Source organism: Capra hircus, chromosome 28, assembly GCF_001704415.2.
Source record: "Capra hircus breed San Clemente chromosome 28, ASM170441v1, whole genome shotgun sequence".
NCBI classification, from domain to species: domain Eukaryota; kingdom Metazoa; phylum Chordata; class Mammalia; order Artiodactyla; family Bovidae; genus Capra; species Capra hircus.
Window position 1 is genome coordinate 16,275,320 of NC_030835.1, and position 24,108 is coordinate 16,299,427.

The 24,108-nt window shown below is 38.3% G+C and overlaps 1 protein-coding gene across 1 annotated transcript in view; it reads left to right on the top strand.

Annotated features, from left to right (window-relative positions):
- CFAP70 (cilia and flagella associated protein 70) overlaps positions 1 to 24,108 on the top strand; it is an 80,104-nt gene that overhangs the window by 22,055 nt on the left and 33,941 nt on the right. The window contains exons 10-16 of the mRNA XM_005699201.3: positions 2,787 to 2,921; positions 11,694 to 11,864; positions 12,049 to 12,129; positions 14,139 to 14,230; positions 17,345 to 17,405; positions 17,726 to 17,920; positions 19,269 to 19,400. Of these exons, the coding sequence (XP_005699258.1) occupies positions 2,787 to 2,921; positions 11,694 to 11,864; positions 12,049 to 12,129; positions 14,139 to 14,230; positions 17,345 to 17,405; positions 17,726 to 17,920; positions 19,269 to 19,400 (867 nt within the window). The remainder of the gene's footprint in view (positions 1 to 2,786; positions 2,922 to 11,693; positions 11,865 to 12,048; positions 12,130 to 14,138; positions 14,231 to 17,344; positions 17,406 to 17,725; positions 17,921 to 19,268; positions 19,401 to 24,108) is intronic.

Here is a 24,108-nt window from a genome sequence, read left to right on the forward strand (position 1 = left end):
TATTTTCTCCCGTTTAGTAAGTGGCCTTTTCATTTTGCTCATAGTTTCTTTTCCTGTGTAAAAACTTTTTAGATTGATATAGTTCAATTTATTTTTACTTTTGTTTCCCTTGCCTGAGGAGTCTTATCCAATAAATATTGCTGTCAAAGAGTATATTGCCTCTGTTTCCCTCTAGAAGCTTTATGGTTTCAGGTGTTACATTTAAGTCTTTTATCCATTTTGAGTTTAGTCTTATATACATTTTGAGAAAGTAGGCCAGCTGATTCTTTTGCATGTCAAGTTTTCCCATCACCATTTATTGAGGAGGCTGTATTTTTCATGGTGTATCCTTCTTTCCTGTGTTATAAATTAATTGACCATATGAGTGTTATTTCTTTACTCTCTATTCTGTTCCACTGATCTATGTGTGTGTTTTTGTGCCAGTACCATACTGTCTTTATTACCCTAGCTTTGTAGTATAGTTGAAATCAGGGAGCATGATATCATCAGCTTTATTCTTCTTTCTTGAGATTGTTTTGGTTATTCAGAGTCTTTTGTGGCTCCTTTTAGAGCCTTTAGAGCCTCCTTTTGTGGCAAATTTTAGAATTATTTGTTTTAGTCCTGTGAAAAATGTCCTTAGTATTTTGATAGGAATTGCATTGAATCTTTAGTGCCTGCAGAGTAGTTTTTTAAAAATATTAATTCCTTCAATCCATAAGCATGGTGTATTTTCACATTTGTTTGTGTCATCTTCAGTTTCTTTCCTTAGTATCTTGTACTCTTCAGAGTACAGGTCTTTTGCCACCTTACTTATATTTATTCCTAGATAGTTTTTTTTTTTTGATGCATTTTTAAATGAGAGTGTTTTCTTATTCTTTCTGATAATTCATTGTTAGTATGTAGAAATGCAGTGGATTTCTGATATTGATTTTATATCCTGCAAATTTATTGAATTCATTTATTAGTTCTAGTAGTTTAGGGATGGCATCTTTAGGATTTTCTGTATACAATACCATGTCTGCAAACAGTGGCAGCTTTATTACTTCTTCCTTTCCAATTTGGATTCCTTTTTTTCTTTTTCTTTTTGTTTTCTGAGTGCTGTGCCTAAGACTTTTAATACTATGTTGAATAAAAGTGGTAAGAGTGAGCATCTTTGTCTTGTTCTTGATCTCAGAGGAAATACTTTCAGCTTCTTACCTTTGAGGATGATGTTGGTTTTGGATTTGTCATATATGGCCTATATGATGTTGAGATGCATTTCCTTTATACCCACTTTCTTGAGGGTTTTTAATCATAAATGTATGTTGAATTTTATCAAATGCTTTTTCTGCATCTGTCAAGAAGATCATATGATTTTTATTCTTCAGTTTGTTAATGTAGTATATTGCATTGATTGCTTTGTGGATATTAAGCTCCAGGAGTTGGTGATAGACAGGGAAGCCTGGCATGCTGTAGTCCATGGGGTCGCAAAGAGTCGGACACGACTGAGCAACTGAACTGAACCCATTCATATATCCCTGTATTAAGTCCCAGTTGGTCATAGTGTACAATTCTTTTAATGTATTGTTGAATTTAGTTTCCTGATATTTTGTTGAGGATTTTGAAATTTATATTCATCAGGGATATGATTTCTAAAACAACATAATGTTATCCTATGAAGACAGGACTTTAAGTCTGATTTCTGATCATTGTTTTTGTCTTGTTTTCTTCTTTTCTTTTTGGTTATGTGGATGTTCATTGCTGAGCGTGGGCTTTCTCTAGTTGTGGTGAGTGGGGTCTACTCTGTAGCTGTGGGCTTCTCATTGCGAAGCACAGGCTCTAGGTGTACGGGGTTCAGTAGTTGCAGCACATGGGCTCAATAGTCGGTGGCTCATGGGCTTAACTGCTCCTTGGCATGTGGAATCTTCCTGGACCAGGGATCAAATCCATGTCCCTGCAGTGGCAGGTGGAGTTTTCTCCATTGTACCACCAGGGAAGTCCTTTGATATTGTTATAATCAGCAAAATCAAAGAGATTACTTTTAACCTTGTAGAAATTAAATGTGTTTTCCTTCATTTAATTGATTTTTTCCTGGTAAATGTTTTCTGTGGCAAACCATACAACCATTAAGAATTATGTTAATGTATATTTACTGACATGTTCTTCATCTGTGTAATGAGAATTTAGATGAGGGCAGGGTTGACAAATATATGATGGCAGACTGTCATTCATCCTCCTTCATCCATGGCAGATAATACTGATCAGTCAAAATAGCCTTTCCTTTTGAACCCATCCTTTTGAATCCAGATAAGGACGTAGAATCTTTGTCAACACAGTATTCTAAAACACCTCCACTAATATCAGAATTTAAGCATAAGTTAAATCCTGTTTGTCATCACTGGTCCAGATGATTTGTAAGGGTCTTTTCATTTATATGAACCTGTGAACTAAAGCTAAGGCCACAGTCTGATTTCTTTTAAGCTTTGTTATTGTTGTTATTGTTTTTTTGCAAAGTTTCATTTTTTCCTAAGAAGCAACATGGAGAAATTGACTCTTTGGTTGAATATATATTATTAGAGTATTTGCTGATCAAACTACTATCTTTATTGTTAATTAACACCGTTAATATATATTATCTCAGTGATCATGATATTATTAAACCCACTGATAAATAAATAAGCAGAGACCCAAAATGTCTATATAACTGGCTCAAATCAAGTAGCATAGCTAGTTCCTAAAGTCATGTCTTTGCACTGCTCAGTCAGAGCTCCAGACCTTATGCTATATCACTCTGTAACACTAACAGCTATCTGTTTTTATTCCTTTAGACTGATGATGAAGGTCAGTTTTCATTTCATGGTGTGGCTTATGTTAATATGGTGCCATTGCTGTATCCAGGTGTAAAGAAGATTCGGGGAGCTTTTCATGTTTACCCTTACCTAGATAGTACAGTCTATGAAAAGGTAAGAAAAATTAGTATAGATGTTATCATCCTAATTTATTCTTATATATGTGTTTACTTATATCTTTAGCACACACATCTTTGCAGTTGATATTTGAAAACAGTTGATACACTGGGATGTTAAATATAGAGCCTTGAAGTCTTTTGCCTTTGAATCTTAAAAACTTTAGGATAACAAACAGCCCCAAACTGGAAACAACCCAAATTTCTATCAACAGGTGTTCAGAAAAACAATTATGTGGTATAACCATACAATGGAATACTATTTGGCATTAAAAAGGAATGAGCTATTAAACATGCAACATGGATGAATCTCAAATGTATTATGATAAATGAAAGAAACCAGACAAAAGAGGGTACATACTGAATGATGCCAATGAAATACAGTTATCAGAAAGTAGAAAGCAAATCAATGGTTGCTTGGGAGCAGGGATAGAGGGAAGCATGGATTACAAAAGAAATATCAGAAAAAATTTAGAGATGGTGAGAATATTGGTTATTCTGACTGATGAAATCATATACTTTAAATATGTAGTTTATATTAAAAAGCAGAGACATTACTTTGCCAACAAAGGTCCATCTAGTCAAGGCTATGGTTTTTCCAGCAGTCATGTATGGATGTGAGAGTTGGACTATAAAGAAAGCTGAGTGCCGAAGAATTGATGCTTCTGAACTGTGGTGTTGGAGAAGACTCTTGAGAGTCCCTTAGACTGCAAGGAGATCCAGCCAGTTCATCCTAAAGGAGATCAGTCTTGGGTATTCATTGGAAGGACTGATGCTAAAGCTGAAACTCCAGTACTTTGTCCACCTGATGCAAAGAGCTAACTCATCTAAAGAGACCCTAATGGTGGGAAAGATTGAGGGCAGGAGGAGAAGGGGACAACAGAGGATGAGATGGTTAGATGGTATCACCGACTCAGTGGACATGGGTTTGGGTGGACTCCGAGAGTTGTTGATGGACAGGGAGGCCTGGCATGCTGCGGTTCATGGAGTCGCAAAGAGTCGGACACGACTGAGTGACTGAACTGAACTGATATAGGCATGAGTGCGTGTGTAGTCACTCAGGCAGATCTGACTCTTTGGGACCCTTTGGACTGTAGCCCACCAGGCTTCTCAGTCCATGGACTTCTCCAGGCAAGAATCCTGGAATGGGTTGCCTTGCCCTCCTCCAGGGGATCTTCCAAACCCAGGAACTGAACCACGTCTCCTGTCTCTCTCGCACTGGCAGGCAGATTCTTTACCCGCCGAGCCACTGGGGAAGCCTCCTGTATAGGCATACCTTATTTTATTGTGCTTTGCTTTATTATTCTTCACAGATGTTGTGTTTTCTTCTTACGAACTGAAGGTTTGTAGTAGTCCTGAGATAAGCAAGTCTGTGGGTGATATGTTCCAGCCGCATTTGCTCACTTTGTGTCTCTGTCACGTTTTGTTCATTCTCACAGTATTTCAAACATTATTGTTTTATTTGTTATAGTGATCTGTGTTTTTATGAATCTAATCATTTTGGCCTTTTTTTAGTGAAGAAGTGAAGAAGTATTTTTAAGTGAAGAAGTATTTTTAAATTAAGATCTGTACATTGGTTTCTGAGACATTGCTATTGTACACTTAATAGATTACAGTATAGTGTAAACATAGCTTTTATTTGCATTGGGAAACCAAAAAATCCATGTCTTGCTTTACTGCAATATTTGCTTTATTGATGTAGTCTGGAACCAACCTGCAGTATCTCTAAAGTAAGCCTATATTTCAATTTTACCTCAATCAAGTTGGACACAAAATCTTTAGAATAATGTAAGAAGTCTATTGTGTTCAGTATGCAAAAATTTAAATCCATGTACTGATTAATGAGCTGTAATATGGTTCTTGCAATTTTCAGATGTTAAAATACAAATTATTTATTTAAGAGAAAGATCAGTTTTATCATGTTGCTTCTTAGGAGAAAGTGCAGCTTTATAAAAATCAATAATAAAAACACATTACTATTTCAGCATTATTAGGACAGCTATTACTCAATAACAGAGTCATGAAAGACCCATCATCTCTATTTGAAAACCAAATGAGTAATAAGCTCTGTATAAGTATCCTTTGAATCAGAAGTCAGGTTTATAGGGATGTGTCTGAAATAAATAATAGTATCAAAGGCCTTATATTCATGAAAACTTTTGGGGATCAATAATAGCAAAACTAAACTTAAGATTAAATGTCTAATAATACAGGATGGATTAATAGACTATTGTAAATAAAAATGGTGGAACCGCACCCATTAAAAAGATAAGCATTATGGCTTCCCTGGTGGTCCAGTGGTTAAGGAATCCACCTTGCAACACAGGACACAGGTTCAGTCCTTGGTTCGGGAAGATCTCATATGCTGCAGGGAAACTAAGTCTGTGCATCACAACTACTGAAGCCTACGTGCCTAGAGCCTGGGCTCCACAACAAAAAAAGCCACCATAGTGCAAAGCTTGGCACCTCAACTAGAGAGCAGCCCCCACGCTCCACAATTAGATAAAGCTTAGTGCACAAGTGAAGACCCAGTGCAGCAAGAAAAGAAAGTAATGAAGTATATATACTTAGGAAATAAAATTTTTTAAAAAGATAAATATTAATGCTTTGTAGATAATTAAATGCAAAAAAGGAAGCAAAAATTTTGCATATAGCATAGATCATGATAAATTCCTAGTGAGTTTACTAAAGTGAGTTAAATGTGAAGTCTATAGATATAGAAGTGGCTATTAATTAAATATATGAATTAAGGGAAGACTTCCTGTGCTTGAGAAGAATGAAAGGTGTAAAAGATTTAGATTGCCAAAAAATAAAGATCTCCCTTACATAGAAGACAGAGAAGGCAATGGCAACCCACTCCAGTACTCTTGCCTGGAAAACCCCATGGACGGAGGAGCCTGGTAGGCTGCAGTCCATGGGGTCTCGAAGAGTCGGACACAACTGAGCAACTTCACTTTCACTTTTCATTTTCATGCATTGGAGAAGGAAATGGCAACCCACTTCAGTGTTCTTGCCTGGAGAATCCCAGGGACTGAGGAGCCTGGTGGGCTGCCGTCTATGGGGTTGCACAGAGTCAGACACAACTGAAGTGACTTAGCAGCAGCAGCAGCATACATAGAAGAAACCACCACAAACCAAATTACAATGTACCTAAAAAATAAGGGGAAATGTTTGAATATGTATCAGAATGATGACTATTATTCCTAAAATATAAACTACTTTATCCTATCAGTCGTTTCAAGGTGCTCTGGGTGAGGGAAACAGTATATCATAATCAAAAGGTTATAGGCTTTGATGTCAGGCAGTTTCTAGATTGAATTCTGGAACTTCCAGACTAGCTGCCATTTACTGACTTACGGCAAGTGACTAAATTTCTCTCAATTTTATGTATTAGTAAAATGGAGACAGTACTTGTTTCCTATAATTGTTTTACATATTAAAAGAGATAAAATACATAAAGCACTAGAGATATAGGTGACACACAGACATTTTTATTTATGACTTTTATTATATGCATGTGAAGAAGATTATTCAAATTATTCTTAGGAAAAACTTAAAAAACATGAACAGATACATGTGATAGTCTGTTAAATGAAAAAGGGTGTAAAACTACATCTACTATGATCACAACTTTTTATAAATACATAATCATAATTTTTTAAATATATGAAAAATACTTGAGAGGAATCACTTCTGGCTATGTCTGAGTGACAAGGTAGTCAAATTTTCTCCCCCTAGAAGCAACTATGAAGCTCAACACATTGACAAAATGCCATTTCAGCACTCTGGAAATGGACCAAAGACATCAACAAACTGAGAAGTATTAATGCATGAAAAACTGTGGAGTTTGAGGCATTCTTACCAACATCTGCTTCTAAGCCACCTCCTCCTCCCTTTACTCAGAAAGTGAAAGTCGCTCGGTTGTGTCTGACTCTTCACGACCCCGTGAACTATAGCACACCTGGCTTTCCCTGTCCTTTACTCTCTCCTGGAATTTGCTCAAACTCTTGTCCATTGAGTCAGTGATGCCATCCAACCATCTCACCCTCTGTCATCCCCTTCTCTTTCTGCCTTCAGTCTTTCCCAGAATCGGGGTCTTTTCCAATGAGTCAGCTCTTCACATCAGGTGGCCAATGTATTGGAGCTCCAGCTTCAGCATCAGTCATTCCAATGAACATTCAGGGTTGATTTCCTTTAGGATTGACTGGTTTGATCTCCTTACTGCCCATGGGACTTTCAAACGTCTTCTCTAGCACCACATTTTGGAAGCATAACATAGATATAACTTATATACGATAATAGTAGCATAAAGGATGGAGGATAGAATGGAGCTGTAGTACAATAAAGTTTCCATTTTTACAAGAATTAAGTTAGGCTCAATGTGCAATAGATTGTGATTAGTTCAGATGCATATTGTGATCTCTAAAGCAACCACTAAAAAAAGTGTGTGTGTAGGTACCATATGCATGGGAAGATCCCCTAGAGGAGGGCATGGCAACCCACTCCAGTATTCTTGCCTGGAGAATCCCATGGACAGAGAGGAGCCTGGCAGGCTGCAGTCAGTAGGGTCGCAAAGAGTTGGACATGACTGAGCGACTTAGCACTCGCTCACTCACCATACACATGCATAAAAGAAAATATATATTTATTTAATATTTAAAAAAGGCACTTAAAGGAGGAACAGAGGAGCAAAAAAGACAAGATATATAGAACACAAATAGCAAAATGTCAAATATAAATAAAAATATTTTAATAATAACACGTGAGTAGTCTAAACACACCAATGAAAGGAAAGAGGTTATGAGATTGGATTTTTTTAAAAAGTCGGGATTTAAGAAATCAAATATATGATATCACTTACGTGTGGAATCTAAAAAATAATATAAGTGAATCTATATACAAAACATAAATACACTCAGATTTAGAAAATAAACTTATGTTTGACAAAGGGGAAAGGAAGTGAGGGGAGGGGTAAATTAGGAGTATGAGATTAACAAACTACTGTGCATAAAATAGATAAGCAGCAAGGATTTGCTTCAGAACACAAGGAATTGTTTTCAATATCTTGTAGTAACCTATAATGTAAGATAATCTGAAAAATGTATGTAACTGAGTCACTTTTCTGTATACCTGAAACTAACAACTGTAAATCAACTATATTTCAATAAAAAATCAAGATTCGATGATATGCTATCTATAACAAATACATTTTGATTCAAAGACATAAGTTGAAGTAAAAGGATGGAAAATATATACTATGCAAATAGAAACAGAGCTAAGTGGCTATATTTATATCAGATAAAATAGACTTCAAGATGAGTAATATTATTACAGATATAGCGTGGCATGTCAGTTAATCAGGAAGCTAAGATTTATAAATTATAGATTATTATATATAATACATGTTTAATAAATGTATGTACATCTAACAACAGAACCTCATTATGCATGAAGCCAAACTCAACAGATTTGAAAGAGGTAATAGGCAATTTGGCAGTTAACATTTAGAAATTTCAATATTTTACTCTTAATACTTGGCAGAACAACTATTTAGAAAATCTTTGTTAAACATAATTAATTTATGTTTAATAATTATGTTTATAATTAATAATTTAATAAACAGAATTATTTTAATAAAGACAATCTGCATTAAATATAAACATAATCTATATTAAACTTACCATATGTGTGTATGTGTGTGTGCTCAGTCATGTCTTTGCACCCCTGTGGACTGAAGCCCACCAGTCTCCTTTGTCCATGGGATTTTCCTGGCAAGAATACTGGAGTGGGTTAACATTTCCTCTTCCAGGGGATCTTCCGAACCCAGGGATTAAACCCATATCTCCTGCACTGCAGGTGGATTCTTTACTGCTGAGCCACCTGGGATTCCCCAGGTTTACCATGTGAAGTGAAGTGAAAGTCACTCAGTCGTGTTCCGACTTTTTGCAACCCCATGATCTGTCCATGAACTTCTCTAAGCAAGAATACTGGAGTGGGTAGCCATTCTTAGGAACCTACCAAGAGAACTGAAAACCTGCAGTTTTCACAAAGACATGTATATGGATGTTGATAGCATTATTCATAATAGCTAAAATGTCACAGCAATCCAAATGCCCACAACTAGTGAATCAATAAGCAAACTGTGGCACATCTATACTAGGGAATCAGTTCAGTTCAGTTAAGTCGCTCAGTTGTGTCCGACTGTTTGAGACCCCATGGACTGCAGCACAACAGGCCTCCCTGTCCATCAGCAACTCCCGGAGCCTACCCAAACTCACGTCCATCGAGTCGGTGATGCCATCCAACTATCTCATCCTCTGTCGTCCCCTTCTCCTCCTGCCCTCAATCTTTCCCAGCATCAAGGTCTTTTCCAATGAGTCAGCTCTTCGCATCAGGTGGCCAAAGTATTGGAGTTTCAGCTTCAGCATCAGTCCTTCCAATGAACACCCAGGACTGATCTCCCCTAGAATGGACTGGTTGGATTTCCTTGCAGTCCCAGGGACTCTCAAGAGTCTTCTCCAACACCACAGTTCAAAAGCATCAGTTCTTCAGCCCTCAGCTTTCTTTATAGTCCAACTCTCACATCCATACATGACTCTGGAAAAACCATAGCTTTGACTAGACAGACCTTTGTTGACAAAGTAATGTCTCTGCTTTTTAACATGCTCTAGGTTGGTCATAACTTTCCTTCCGAGGAGTACTAGGGAATACTATTTAACAGTAAAAAGGAATGAACTACAATTAATGTAATATGCCAAAATCATTGAACTTTATTTTTCCAGAGCAAACTGGGAGAATTCATTTCATTGTCTCTTTTGAACTTGCTGCTGAAACGGAACCTTATTTCACCTTTGTTGATTGTCTGTTCCATTCTGGAGCTTGCTTAGATGTTGCCCAGTGAATTCCGTTTTTAATATTCATGGGCTAGCAGTCTTTAGTACCATCCCCCTAGCCTAAACAGAAAAGATCCAAAATTGTAAGTGCTTCATTCTGTTTCAACCAAGCAGAAAAACAGATTCTCATAGGAAGATGCTGTTTAGAGCTGGAAAGCAGATTTTTTTCCCCAAAAAATCATGGAATTTTGGTTGTACTGTAAATGGGTAAATTGTATGGACAACAAAACAACAAAGCTCTTTTTAAAAAGGAATGAACTACTGACACATGCTGTAACATGGACAAACCTCAAAAACGTTATGCTGAGTGAAAGGAGCCACAGATGACTGCATATTGTGTAATACCACTCACATGAAATGTTCTCTTCCAGAGATGTTAACATTTGAAAAAAATCTGCATCTTAGAATATATGAAATACAGCAATTATGGTAGAGGTGGCAGGATTGTGAGTAGTATTTAGTATTCATAATTTTTCTTTAATATTGCCCTACTATCTTTTAGCAGGTTTATTAAGGTATAGCTGACATATAAATTGCATATATTTTTTTTCTCTTTAAAAAAAATTTTTATTTTTACTTTATTTTACTTTACAATACTGTATTGGTTTTGCCATACATTGACATGAATCCACCACAGGTGTACATGAGTTCCCAAACATGGATCCCCCTCCCACCCCATATCATCTCTCTGGATCATCCCCGTGCACCAGCCCCGAGCATCCTGTATCCTGAATCAAACATATATATAAATTGCATACATTTAAAGTGTACAATGTAAAACTTCTAATGTAGGTTTGCATATGTGAAACTATCACCACAATCATGAAATGAAAATCTCCATTACCCTCATCTGTTACCCTTCTCTCCCTCCTCTGTCCACTCCTCCCCTCTTTTTTGGGGGAGGGCAGTCTTATTTCTTTCACTTATCATAAATTACATTTAGATTCATCTTTGTTGTTTAATTATAAAGATTATTTTAAGATCCTTTTCTAGTTATTTATCTATAGTTTGAATTTTCCCATGCATAGTTTTACTTTAAACTTGCACTATTCTTCCAATTATAAGTGATAAACCAGTAGTATTTCGATAGACAATATTTCTTGTACAGAAATAAATTCTGTTGCTTAATCTGAAATTATGTGTCAAAGTTTAAACACTTTCTGGTACCAAGTTATGAGAAACCAAAACAAGCAAGGGTGAAATTTCTCTTACTAGTTTAAAAACTAGGGTAGGAAAAAAAAAAAAAACTAGGGTAGGCAGCTAATTTTCTATGAATGCCCATATGGCAAGGCAATTAAGCTTTTTAGCTTCTGTTTATCTCTGATTGTACTATACTAAAATGATCTGGAAAACTACATGATGTTAAAGAATAATGTGCTCAGAAGTTTCTCCACCATTATACATAGTGAAGTAAGTCAGAAAGGGAAAAACAATATACTATATTAATGTATATGTATGGAATCTAGAAGAATAATGTTGATGAACAGCAGGGAAGGAAAAGAGACACAAATGTAGAGAATGGTCTTGTGAACACAGGGGAGGGAGAGAGTGGGGCAAACGGGGACAGTAGCATCAACATATGCACACTATCCGGGTGAGAGGGATAGCTGGGGAAAAGTTGCTATGTAGCGCAGGAGCCTAGTCTGGTGCTCGTGCTGACCTGGAGGGGTGGGATGTGGGAAAGGAGGGAGACTAAGGAGGGAAGGGACATATATACAATTATGACTAATTTGTGTTGTTGTGTGGCAGAAACCAACACAACATTTGTAAAAATTTAAAAAACTCAATAAGAAAAATATAAAGGTTTTTTTTTTTTTTTTTTTAAGTTTGTTTCATTTGCCTGTGAGTAATTACATTTTTTGTTCGTTTCTTTTCAGACCAAGTGTTTATTTAGCTTGTTCCGGGATACTGGCCATAATTTGATTCAGAATAATAAAGTAGGAGGAATTAATTCTCCAGTGTCTAAACCAGTTGTTTCTAAGAACCTGAAAGAGGATAAAACAGTCAAAGAAAAGGATATGGAAGGAAAGCCTAGGCCTGGGGATGTGGTAGGTTGTCGAGAAGTTGACGATTTTGCTGGTTTTGTTACTTTCCAGAGGCTTGCACTGATTTCTCTTTTGATGCATTGCTTCAGTTTAATTGATGTTTTGATGCAACACAATGTTCCTTGCTCCTGCTGTTGTGGAGACCGTGTAAGAATTGAATTTTTGATGCGTGCTTATTTTGTTTCAGCTAGTACCTAGTATAAAATCTCAGAGCTCAGATACTCCTTTGGAAATTGAACCCTCCCTTTGCAACAATCCAGAAGGACAGGTAACTATGCATGAAGAGTTTGAAAATGAAGTTTGAATCCATCAGTCCTTTCTAAGCAGGATTGTATCATACAGTGGAAAATGCTCAGGAAAATTCATTTTCTGAGTAACCATCCCATATTTGCCATGACTAGCTTACTCGAGTAAGGTCATGTCTTTGTCTTGTTGAGACTCTAAAATGAGTGGATAACAGATTAATTTCGAGGTCCTTCCTAGCATTAAAAAATTATGTCTCATTAATTATGCTTATTAAGCACTATTAGGGATGTAGAGATACTTATCATCTACAGCATTTATTCATATGCTCTCAGGACACTCAACACTCTAGTGGGCAAAACAGACTGGTATATAACTAACTGTAAGACACTTGAAGACTGCTGTAGCAGAGGTGCAAATGAAGGCGCTGTGTGAACTCAGGAGTCAGATGAGGCAGTCTCAGAAGTCTTCAGGGAGGGGTGGCATCCAAGCTAAGTAGTGAAAGATAAAGGGAACCCTCTGCCAATGGAGACGGAAGGAGAAGAATTTCAGGATCAGAGAATAACTTGAGTCAAGACACAAAGAAGGTAGCAGAACTCAGGGTATGTTAATTCAGTGTATGATGTAGAGAAATGACAACCCACTCCAGTATTCTTGCCTGGAGAATCCCATGGACAGAGGAGCCTGGAAGGCTATAGTCCATGGGGTTGCAGGAGTTGGATACAACTTAGCGACTAATCCACCACCACCACAATCATGATACAGAGAAATGAAAAGAAAGTAATGGCTCTAGAAGGAGGTGATAAAGAAGAGAGAGACTGAGGTGGGGTTTAGAAATGCTTTGAAAGGCTTGCCGAAAAGTGTGGGCTTCATTCTGTGGAGGATGAGGGACTGTTAAGCCTTGTCTTAGAGATGCACATTTAAGTTTTTAAGTCATGTGGAGATAATACCTCATGAGTGTGTCAGGGCAATACTCTTGCCAGGATATGGAAAAAAGAGATTGAAGTTGTGGTAGGGGATTCAGATGTCAGTGTATAGGTTTTTCTTATAGTAGAGGAGTATTAATGACAGTTTAATCTAGGGACAAGGTTGCAGTAAAGAAAGTAAAAAACCGGCAGAGGCAAGGTATGAGATTTGAGGAATAAAAGTTAAAGCTAACTTGGGTATCAAGCCTCACTTTCTGGAAAGATGATAGAATCATTAGAGAAAAATAAAGATAGTGGTTATTATAGGGGAGTGATAAGTTCAGTTTGGGACCTGGTGTATTTAGGATGCTGGCAAAAATCTAGGTAGAAATGTCCTAGGTTGAAGTTGATAGATGGTACTTAGGAGGGTGTGGGTGGGAATGTCAGAAGGTTATGATATTATTGCTGCAAGACTCCTGAAAGATGTTTGCTAGAAGATAGAATGACACTCACTTAAAAGAATTCTAAGAATAGTGTTGAACAAATTAAACAAGACTTCAACTGGGGTAGATGTTTTCAAGAGTAAAACTGAAAACCTTTTTCTGAAAAAACAAAAAACAAAAAAAAACAAACCTTTTTCTGCAAGAGATAACCACTGCCACTATTTTTAAAAAATATTTATTTATTTATTTACTTGTGGCTGCGCTTGGGGCTTTCTCTAGTTAGGGCAAGCTGGGGTTGCTCTTTGCTGCGGGGTGCAGGCTTCTCCTTGCAGAGGCTTCTCTTGTGTAGTCAGGGCTCCAGGCACACTGGCTCCAGTGATTATGGTGCATGGGCTTAGTTGCCCTTCTGCATGTGGGATCATTCCAGACCTGGGATCAAACCTATGTCCACTGCATTGGCAGTCGGATCCTTAAGCACTGGACCACCAGGGAAGGCCCCCCCCCCACCATTACTATCTTTCTTTCCAGTTATTTTTCTATCTAAAAAATATTTTAAGTCATAATCACCCTATATATAGTTAAATATACAGTTTTCTCATTTATATTGTGAGCATTATAGTACTTAAATTTTTTCATGAATATGTATTTTCCTGGAAAGAATAAATTAGAGAAAAATGTCTTTGCAGCAATATGTAGAAGCAGGGACTTACATTGTGTTGGAGATTGAACTGGACAAAGCCTTGGTTCCGAAGAGAATGCCAGAGGAACTAGCCAGAAGGTGTGTGGCAATGGTTCTCATACTTGTTTTGCAAGACAATTTAGGTGACTTCCTTTAAAGGAAGTCATTTTGTCTACATAAATGTAATTTTTCTTGGGTTAAGCAGCAGACAGTTTTCTGGGTGTTTTTTGAAATGAAGTTTTTTTCGTTATTTTGTCCTTTTTAAAAAAGCCGTATAGGCCAATTACAAAAATATTGAAAATTTCAAGATCAGCAAGAAAAAAAAATCAACAAGAAAGTATCTAAAAATACCCAGATTTCTTTCTACTCACCCAAAGATTACCATTTTTAACACCTTGGTATTTATCCTTCTGGAGTTATTGTAAGTTTCTGTATTACACACACACACACACACACACACACACACACCTCTCATATAAATATGTGTAATTTTTTAGAACTATGCTTATGTTGTACCACAGTGCTTTGATTGTGTTTATAAGAAGTTGTCTGTTTCATCAAGGTTATCCAATTTATTGATGTATAATTATTCATGGTATCCTTTATTGTCTTTTATATATAGATAGATGGAGAATAATGTCTCCATATATATGAGGAATCCCTCTTCATTTCCTCTCAACCTTCATGCCATTTCCCTACCAACACCCTGTACCCCAGGCCTAAGCAATCACTTATCTACTTTTTGTCTGTATAAATTTGCCAACTCTAGAACATTTCGTTTAAGTGGAATCATACCAATGTGGTCTTTGTTGACTGGCTTCTTTCATCTAATATAATGCTGTGAAAGTTCATCCAGAATGGAGCATGTATCAGTACTTCATTTCCTTATTGTTGAATAGTACTTCATTCTATGAATATACCATATTTGGGCAATTTATTCTTATTATAGCATTCTGTGATGATTATATTAAAATGGAAATCAATTCATATAACTCCTCTCTTCAGAAGCTACCAGTGACTCCCATCATACTCTGAGTAAAAGTCAAAGTCTATAATGACCTACAGGGGGCTGGCTATGTATTCTGCATGTATTTTCTCCTCATTTTTTTCGGTCTAGCCAAAGTGGCCTCTTGTTATTGCTCACACATGCCAGGCATACTTTTGCAGCAAGGCCTTTACACTTGCTGCTTGCTTTTCCTGTAATTTCCTTCACCCCAGTTATCTACAAGATTTGTTTCCTCACTTCTATCAGGTCATACTCAAGTATTATCATCTCAGTGAAGCTTTCCCTGGTGAAATATGCTTCCCAACTCCACTGCTCCCAACCCGCAACATAGTTTGTCTGCCTTCTTGCATTATTTTTCTGTGTGGAACATATCACTAACATATTTATCTTATTTATTGTCCTTTTTTCCCCCAACTAAAATGTAAGTGCCACGAGGGCAAGAATTTTTGTCTTTGCTTAATACTCTATCCCCAGCACCTGGAAAAGTGCCTGGTAGATAATAGGCACTAATATATATTTTCATTGAATGAATAACATTATCTCTAGAAAGGAGACTGGGTGGCTAAATAAGGCTGGCAGGAGACCATTTACTATATATTGTTTCATATTTCTTAAATTTTGAATCATATGGATATATTATCTAATAACTTAGATAGAATTAAAATTAGGAGTTATGAGCAAGGTCTAAATTTACATAGAACCTATTCTCACTTTTCTTTTCTTTTTGGCCATGCCACGTAGCTTGCGAGATCTTAGTTCCCCAACCAAGGGTTGAACCTGGGCCACTGCAGTGGAAGCACCAAGTCTTCACCACTGGACCACCAGGGAATTCTCTCATATATAGAACCTATTAAAGAAAAATTAGATTTGTGAGTTTTTTGGTAAATTTCAAGACAGTATAGTATACCTAAGTAGGAATCTGAAACTATAAGAAGGAAGAACTATAATTCCGTTTGTGTGTGCGCTTAGTCGCTCAGTCATGTCCGACTCTTTGCGACCCCATGGACTGTAGCCCGCCAGGCTCCTCTGTCCATGGGGATTCTCCAGGCGAGAATACTGGAGTGGGTTGCCATGCCCTTCTCCAGGCGATCTTCCCAACCCAGGGATTGAACCCAGGTCTCCCACATTGCAGGATTCATTACCAAGTGAGCTATCAGGGAAATCCCTAATTTCTTTTGGGTTCTTGTAAGAACTCCTGAAAATGGAAGGTAAAAGTTTTGGTGTAAGTAGTTTAACAGTGGTAAAATGTATTTTCTTATTCACTGTAAAGTTTTTTTTTCCACCGTAAAGTTTGATGTCTTTACTGTAGCTTAATGCAGTCTTATAAATTCTGACCAAGAGTATACTTTTTATCCTTATTGTTATTCAGTCATTCAGTTGTGTCTGACTTTTTACAGTCCCATGGACTGTAGCACATCAGGCTTCGCTGTCCTTCACTATCTCCCAGAGTTTGCTCAAACTCATGACCATTGAGTCAATGATGCCATCCAACCATCTCTGTCACTGCCTTCTCCTCTTGCCTTCAATCTTTCCCAGCATCAGGGTCTTTTCAAATGAGTCAGTTCTTCACATCAGGTGGCCAATGTATTGGAGCTTCAGCTTCAGCATCAGTTCTTCCAATGAATGTTCAGGGTTGATTTCTTTTAGGATTGACTGATTTGATCTCCTTGCAGTCCAAGGGACTCTCAAGAGTCCTCTCCAGCACCACAGTTCGAAAGCATCAATTTTTCCTACTGGAGAGGAAAGAAAAGCTTTCACTTGCTTGTACCATTTATACTTCCAAAACTTTGTGCTTTCAGAGACTCTACCAAAAGTCATAACAGCTACTGTTAGTAGCTACAAAAAGCTACTAAAGTAAAAACACCTGTTTCTTTCTAATGCCTGAGTCATGTAGCTTCTTGTGTACAAGAGGTTTTAAAAAAATGTATAAGGGTAAAGCCGGGGCTCAAATTAGCCAGAAGTGCAACTTAGCTACTTTCCAGGTAGCTGTTTAGTCACTTCCTACCTTCCTTCCTAGTTCACAGTTATATGCTGTTCTGAAGTTCACGTCTAGGTTCTTACATGAGATAATAGCATAGTGGTCAAGTGTGATGGGCAACTGACCTTTGATATCCCTCACCCAGACCTTTGGAGGTGGGAAATAAAAGAACATACACTTGGATATAGGAAAGTTTATGTGTTGTTTTTTTTTTTTTTTTCTGGTACAGGGTCAAGGAAATGATTCCTCCAAGGCCACCTCTTACCCGTAGGACAGGAGGAGCTCAGAAAGTAAGTGCCAAGGCCAAGGTGAAACTCTGAGATGTTGAGTGCACCCACTTGAAAATAGGGCGTGGGCTCTTCAGTATGTTTTCCAGAAGGGGTGAGAAAGTGTAGCTTCACAGATTTTCCCTCATGCTTCAGTCTGACCAGTGGCATGCAGTGAATAGCATACAGTGTTTAATCTTTGGCTGATGGTTTCTGAGATGGGAAGAGAAGGGCAATTTATACCTAAAGTATTATTGAATGTAAAACCCAATCAAGTTTCAGACTTGCTTTCCATGTCTTGACCTCTTTGAGGCCCCTTTACCAGATATTTTGTATTTTTCTAGGCAGTGAGTGACTACCACATGCAGATCAAGAACATTGCTAGAGCCATTCTGAATGAATATCACAATATGTTTGGAAAACAAGTAGTCAAGACTGGGAATGATATAGACAGTGAAACCCTGGAGGAGCAGAAGTGCCAGCTCAGCTATGAACTTAATTGCTCTGGAAAATACTTTGCTTTCAAAGAACAGCTCAAGGTAAATATTAATTTATTAAACCGTGGATTTTTATGAAGCATCTTCTCTGCATATGTGGTTATCATTTCTTTTCCAGTTATGTTCAGCTATGCTCTACCTTTCTTGCTACTGGTGCAAACTACCTATGTTCTCTATGATAGAATGTCTAAAGACATTCTTCCACTCCTATATAGTCTTGGTATGGTTCAGTATCCATACTGAGTGTAAGCCTGTAATAAACGAATTTCTCACTTGAAATTAGGCCAGATTTCGTGTTGTACTAGCAGGCAGACACTCTGTACCTGGTGTTGATTCCATGACAGTTTTCTGTTTCCCATTGCAAACATTTTCCTAGCCCATAGAATCACTAAGATTTGAGAAATGTTTACTTAATAATAATTTCCCAAATAATAATGGCTAACATTTATTGAGTATTTGTTGTATACAGACAGACTTTTAAATACTTCATATTTTACTAATTTCATCCTCACAACAACTATAAGAAAAAGGTACTCCTCATTTTATAGATAGAGAATTGCAGTATTTAGTTGGTTAAATAATTTGCCCAAGATTATAGAGCTAGTAAAGGTCAAAGGTGGGATGTACATTCAGGCAGTCTGGCTCCAGACTCAGCTCAGAATCTGGCTTCGCATTTGCTACACTGCAGTGCCTCTCTGTGTACATTTACTATGTGCCCTAAACTGTACCAAACAGATAGAAAGAAAGTGTGTGGAAATAATAAAGTGAAAAACAACTGGTAGCCGTGGAGACACGAGGCTCTTCTCAGCTGGCACAGGCGCATCTCAGTTTGATCCCTGGTTCTGCTATTAGTAGCTGGATGACCTTCTTCCCCTGTTATTTCTCTTTGGCCTCTCAATCCTCTTTTGGAGTAGGATAAGAATACCAGAAGTACGTATCCATTTAATAAATGAGGAAACCGAAATACCAAGTGTAAAATAATTTATGAGGTTGTACAGTGGCAGGATTAGAACCAGGATTCCATTGTTCAGTCTCTCAGATCAGGCCTTTCTCCTTTTCTCCCTTGAATCATGTTGCCACTATGAGAAACATAATGCGTAAACATAATGCTAAGGTTTTCTTTGGCTTTATGACTCTCTTTGCAAAGTGTGAATCCTGTATTGACCATTTTGATGATGATGGTAATGTCAAGAAAAGAATGATGTCATGAAGACATACTTTGATGTCACGCAAAGTGTGTTGATTGGAGGAAAATCAGAGAGCCGACAGTCTAGCAGTCACCAAGGAAAATCAGTTCACCTTCTGGGTTTCTGATGAGCCTTAGATCAGAAGCTCAAGGGAGGTCTTCTGCTGAACTGTGTTATCAGATGGTGATGTGTGTCTCTTGCAGCATGCTGTGGTAAAGATTGTCAGAGAGAAGTACTTGAAGACAACATCATTTGAAAGCCAAGAGGAGCTGCAGAAATTTATCAGTGAGCTATATGTTTTCTTGGTGGATCAGATGCATGTGGCCTTAAACCAGGTAGGTGCTTTAGAACTAAGCACTCTTCCTTTTCTCTGTAGGTCATCAGGGTCTCCTCTAAATAATTCCTTTCTTCTTGCCTCTTTTCTTCCTTAACACCATAGACATTTATTGGGGTAGCTGCTCTGTGCTAGGCATTGAAAACACAAAGATGAATGAGAAACTGCCTAACTTATAAGATGAATTTTTGGAAAAATAAGGGGGTATCTTCTTTCATGCAATCTCAAAAACTACAGAATGATCTTTCTTCGTTTCCAAGGCAAACCATTCAATATCACGAATGCCCCAACCAGTAACACTGAAGAAGCTGAAGTTGAACAGTTCTATGAAGACCTACAAGACCTTCTAGAACTAATACCCAAAAAAGATGTTCTTTTCATTCTAGGGGACTGGAGTGGAAAAGTAGGAAGTCAAGAAACACCTGCAGTAACAGGCAAATTTGGCCTTGGAGTACAGAATGAAACAGGGTAAAGGCTAATAGAGTTCTACCAAGAAAATGCACTGGTCATAGCAAACACCCTCTTCCAACAACACAAGAGAAGACTCTACACATGGACATCACCAGATGGTCAACACCAAAATCAGAGTGATTATATTCTTTGCAGCCAAAGATGGAGAAGCTCTATGCAGTCAGCAAGAACAAGACCGGGAGCTGACTGTAGCTCAGATCATGAACTCGTTATTGCCAAATTCAGACTTAAATTGAAGAAAGTGGGGAAAACCACTAGACCATTCAGGTATGACCTAAATCAAATCCCTTATGACTATACAGTGAAAGTGAGAAATAGATTTAACTGACTAGATCTAATAGACAGAGTGCCTGATGAACTATGGATGAAGGTTCATGACATTGTACAGAAGACAGGAATCAAGACCATCCCGAAGAAAAAGAAATACAAAAAAGCGAAATGGCTGTCTGAGGAGGCCTTACAAATAGCTGTGAGAAGAATAGAAGCAAAAAGCAAAGGAGAAAAGGAAAGATATACCCATTTGATTGCAGAATTCCAAAGAATAACAAAGAGATAAGAAAGCCTTCCTTCAGCGATCAATGCAAAGAAATAGAGGAAAACAATAGAATAGGAAAAACTAAAGATCTCTTCAAGAGAATTAGAGATAACAAGTGAACATTTCATGCAAAGATGGGCTCAAAAAAGGACAGAAATGGTAGGGACCTAACAGAAGCAGAAGATATTAAGAAGAGGTGGCAAGAATACACAAAGAACTGTACAAAAAAGATCTTCACGACCCAGATAATCATGATGGTGTGATCACTCATCTAGAGCCAGACATCCTGGAATGTGAAGTCAAGTGGGCCTTAGGAAGCATCACTACGAACAAAGCTAGTGGAGGTGATGGAATTCCAGTTGAGCTATTTCAAATCCTGAAAGATGATGCTGTGAAAGTGCTGCGCTCAATATGCAGCAAATTTTGAAAACTCAGCAGTGGCCACAGGACTGGAAAAGGTCAGTTTTCATTCCAGTCCCAAAGAAAGGCAATGCCAAAGAATGCTCAAACTACCACACAATTGCACTCATCTCACACGCTAGTAAAGTAATGCTCAAAATTCTCCAAGCCAGGCTTCAGCAATACATGAACCATGAACTTCCAGATGTTCAAGCTGGTTTTAGAAAAGGCAGAGGAACCAGAGATCAAATTGCCAACATCTGCTGGATCATGGAAAAAGCAAGAGAGTTCCAGAAAAACATCTATTTCTGCTTCATTGACTATGCCAAAGCCTTTGACTGTGTGGGTCCCAATAAACTGTGGAAAATTCTGAAAGAGATGGGAATACCAGACCACCTGACCTGCCTCTTGAGAAACCTATATGCAGGTCAAGAAGCAACAGTTAGAACTGGACATGGAACAACAGACTGGTTCCAAATAGGAAAAGAAGTACATCAAGGCTGTATATTGTCACCCTGCTTATTTAACTTATATGCAGAGTACCTCATGAGAAATGCTGAGCTGGAGGAAGCACAAGCTGGAATCAAGATTGCAGGGAGAAATATCAATAACCTCAGATATGCAGATGACGCCACCATATGGCAGAAAGCGAGAAAGAACTAAAGAGCCTCTTGATGAAAGTGAAAGAGGAGAGTGAAAAAGTTGGCTTAAAGCTCAACATTCAGAAGACTAAGATCATGGCATCCAGTCCCATCAATTCATGGCAAATAGATGGGGAAACAGTGGAAACAGTGGCTGACTTTATTTTGGGAGGCTCCAAAATGACTGCAGATGGTGATTGCAGCCATGAAATTATAAGATGCTTACTCTTTGAAAGGAAAGTTATGACCAACCTAGACAGCATATTAAAAAGCAGAGACATTACTTTGCCAACAAAGGTCCATCTAGTCAAGGCTATGGTTTTTCCAGTGGTCAAGTATGGATGTGAGATTTGGACTGTGAAGAAAGCTGAGAACAGAAGAATTGATGCTTTTGAACTGTGGTGTTGGAGAAGACTCTTGAGAGTCCCTTGGACTGCAGTCCATCCTAAAGGAGATCAGTCCTGGGTGTTCATTGGAAGGACTGATGTTGAAGCTGAAACTCCAATACTTTGGCCACCTGATGTGAAGAGCTGACTCATTTGAAAAGACCCTGATACTGGGAAAGATTGAGGGCAGGAAGAGAAGGGGACGACAGAGGATGAGATGGTTGGATGGCGTCACCAACTCAATGAACATGGGTTTGGGTGGGCTCTGGGAGTTGTTGATAGACAGGGAGGCCTGGCGTGCTGCAGTTCATGGGGTTGCAAAGAGTCCTACACGACTGAGCAACTGAACTGAACTGAACTGATGCCAGTTATATCTTCATAAACCTGGGGAGAAAAGAGAAAGTCTGAAAAGATTTTATTGTATTTGGCCATAAAGAGGCTGTTGTTAACCTTTACATAGTGGTTTCATTGGTCTAATGAAGTAGATCCAAGTTATAGTGAATTGAAGAGTAAATGAGTGATCCGAAAGCAATTGGGATAAACACTCAAGAAGTTGGAAGATAAAGGGAAGAAGTAGGAAAATAGTAGCTGGAAATTAGAGATTTTCTTTTTAAGATGGAAGTCTTTAGAATGTCCTCAGGTTTAGGAAAAGGAGTCAGTAGATTGGGAGAAGTTGAAAGTTGAGGGGAAAGAGAGGGCAATCAATGGCAAACTTGGGATATACAAGTGGAAAAGGGTCAATAATTTAGATGTAAGGATTAGTCTCGAAACAGAGAAGGATGTGATACCTCTTCCTCTGAGGCTGAAAGGAAAGACATACAATGGATGCAGGAATAAACAGTTTAGGGGCTTCCCGTCTTAACCACTGGTGGTTAAGTGGTTAAGAATCTGCCTTGCAATGCAAGGGATGCTGGTTTGATCCCTGGTCTACGGAGATTCCACATGCTGTGGACCAACTAAGCCTGTGCACCACAGCTACTGAGCCCATGCTCTCGGCCCTGAGAGCCGCAGCTGCTGAAGGCGCATGTGCCTAGAGCCTGTGCTCTGCAACAGGAGAAGCCACCGATGAGCAGCTCACACACCGCGATGAAGAGGAGCCCTCGCTCTCTGCAGCTGGAGAAAGCCCACATGCACCGACAGAGACCCACCGCAGCCAAGAAGTTAGATACATCTTAGAAAACAGAGCTTGGTTGTGGGATTCAAAAGTTGTAGGATTTCTTTTCTTCCTAATAATTTCTATTTCCTCTGTGAAGTAACTTCTTTACTGCAAGTGAAGGGAGTAAGTGTTGAATGTCAAGTTTGAAGAGAAGAAAATTTGGATACTGCCTAGCATAATGGAAAATGTTGCTGAACAAGGACAAATACATAGATTATTGAGAGTATTAAAGTCCTCAGCTAAGACCATATGCAGTTTTCTTCAGGCTCAATTAGCAGCTTCTGCCTAAGAAGGAAGAAGTCAGGTTGTAGGATTGTTTTGATTTGGGAGTTGTCTGAGCAAGTGCAGGAAAAGGACAAGGATGCCCAGGACTTGAATGTGCTGGTGAGAGAGCAGTATGAGTAGATAATCATGAGGTCCAGGCTTATCCATTTGGGAAATTATAGGCATATTGGAAGTCAGAGAACAGTTTTAGGGGACTAAATGACAGGAAGACAGAAGGCTTGTAATGTGGGTATGGGGAGTGGATATTAGAGGTAAAATATTTCTGGTTTGGGCATAGGAGTGTGTTGCTATAGGGATTTGGAGCTCAGAATTAGAAAGAACGGAGTACAGAGGCATTAACAGTGATCAGAAGCTCTCTTTGGCCCATCCCAAACTTAGCTTCACTCTTCACATTCCTTAGTAACTCTCCTTGTTAAAGTCAATGATATAAGTTTTATTTCTGGTTAAGAAATCGGGGGAGGGGTCTTCCCTGCCTCTAGCTTCTGGCCCAAGAGATTGCTTGTTATACCAGACCTCCTTTCCTATCTGGGTATAAAGGATATGTTATTTTTCCTTCTACCTTACTGGCTATGTCTAAAATGTCTCCTTGGTAGAATCTGTCTATATATCCCACTGAAAATATAGATGTAGCTGCCAAAGATTTGTTTTCTCGATGTTTGAAGATTCTAGCTAGCCCTTTTCATGTCATGACACCTAAAAAATGATAATATTTCTGTACACTAGAGAAAAGGAAAGAAGCTATTTGGGGTTAGAAGTGACTTAGGGATGCTGACTGCCCAGCCATGAGGAGAGCAGTTCTGCTGTAAATAATTTTTACTCACTTCCATGACCTCAGA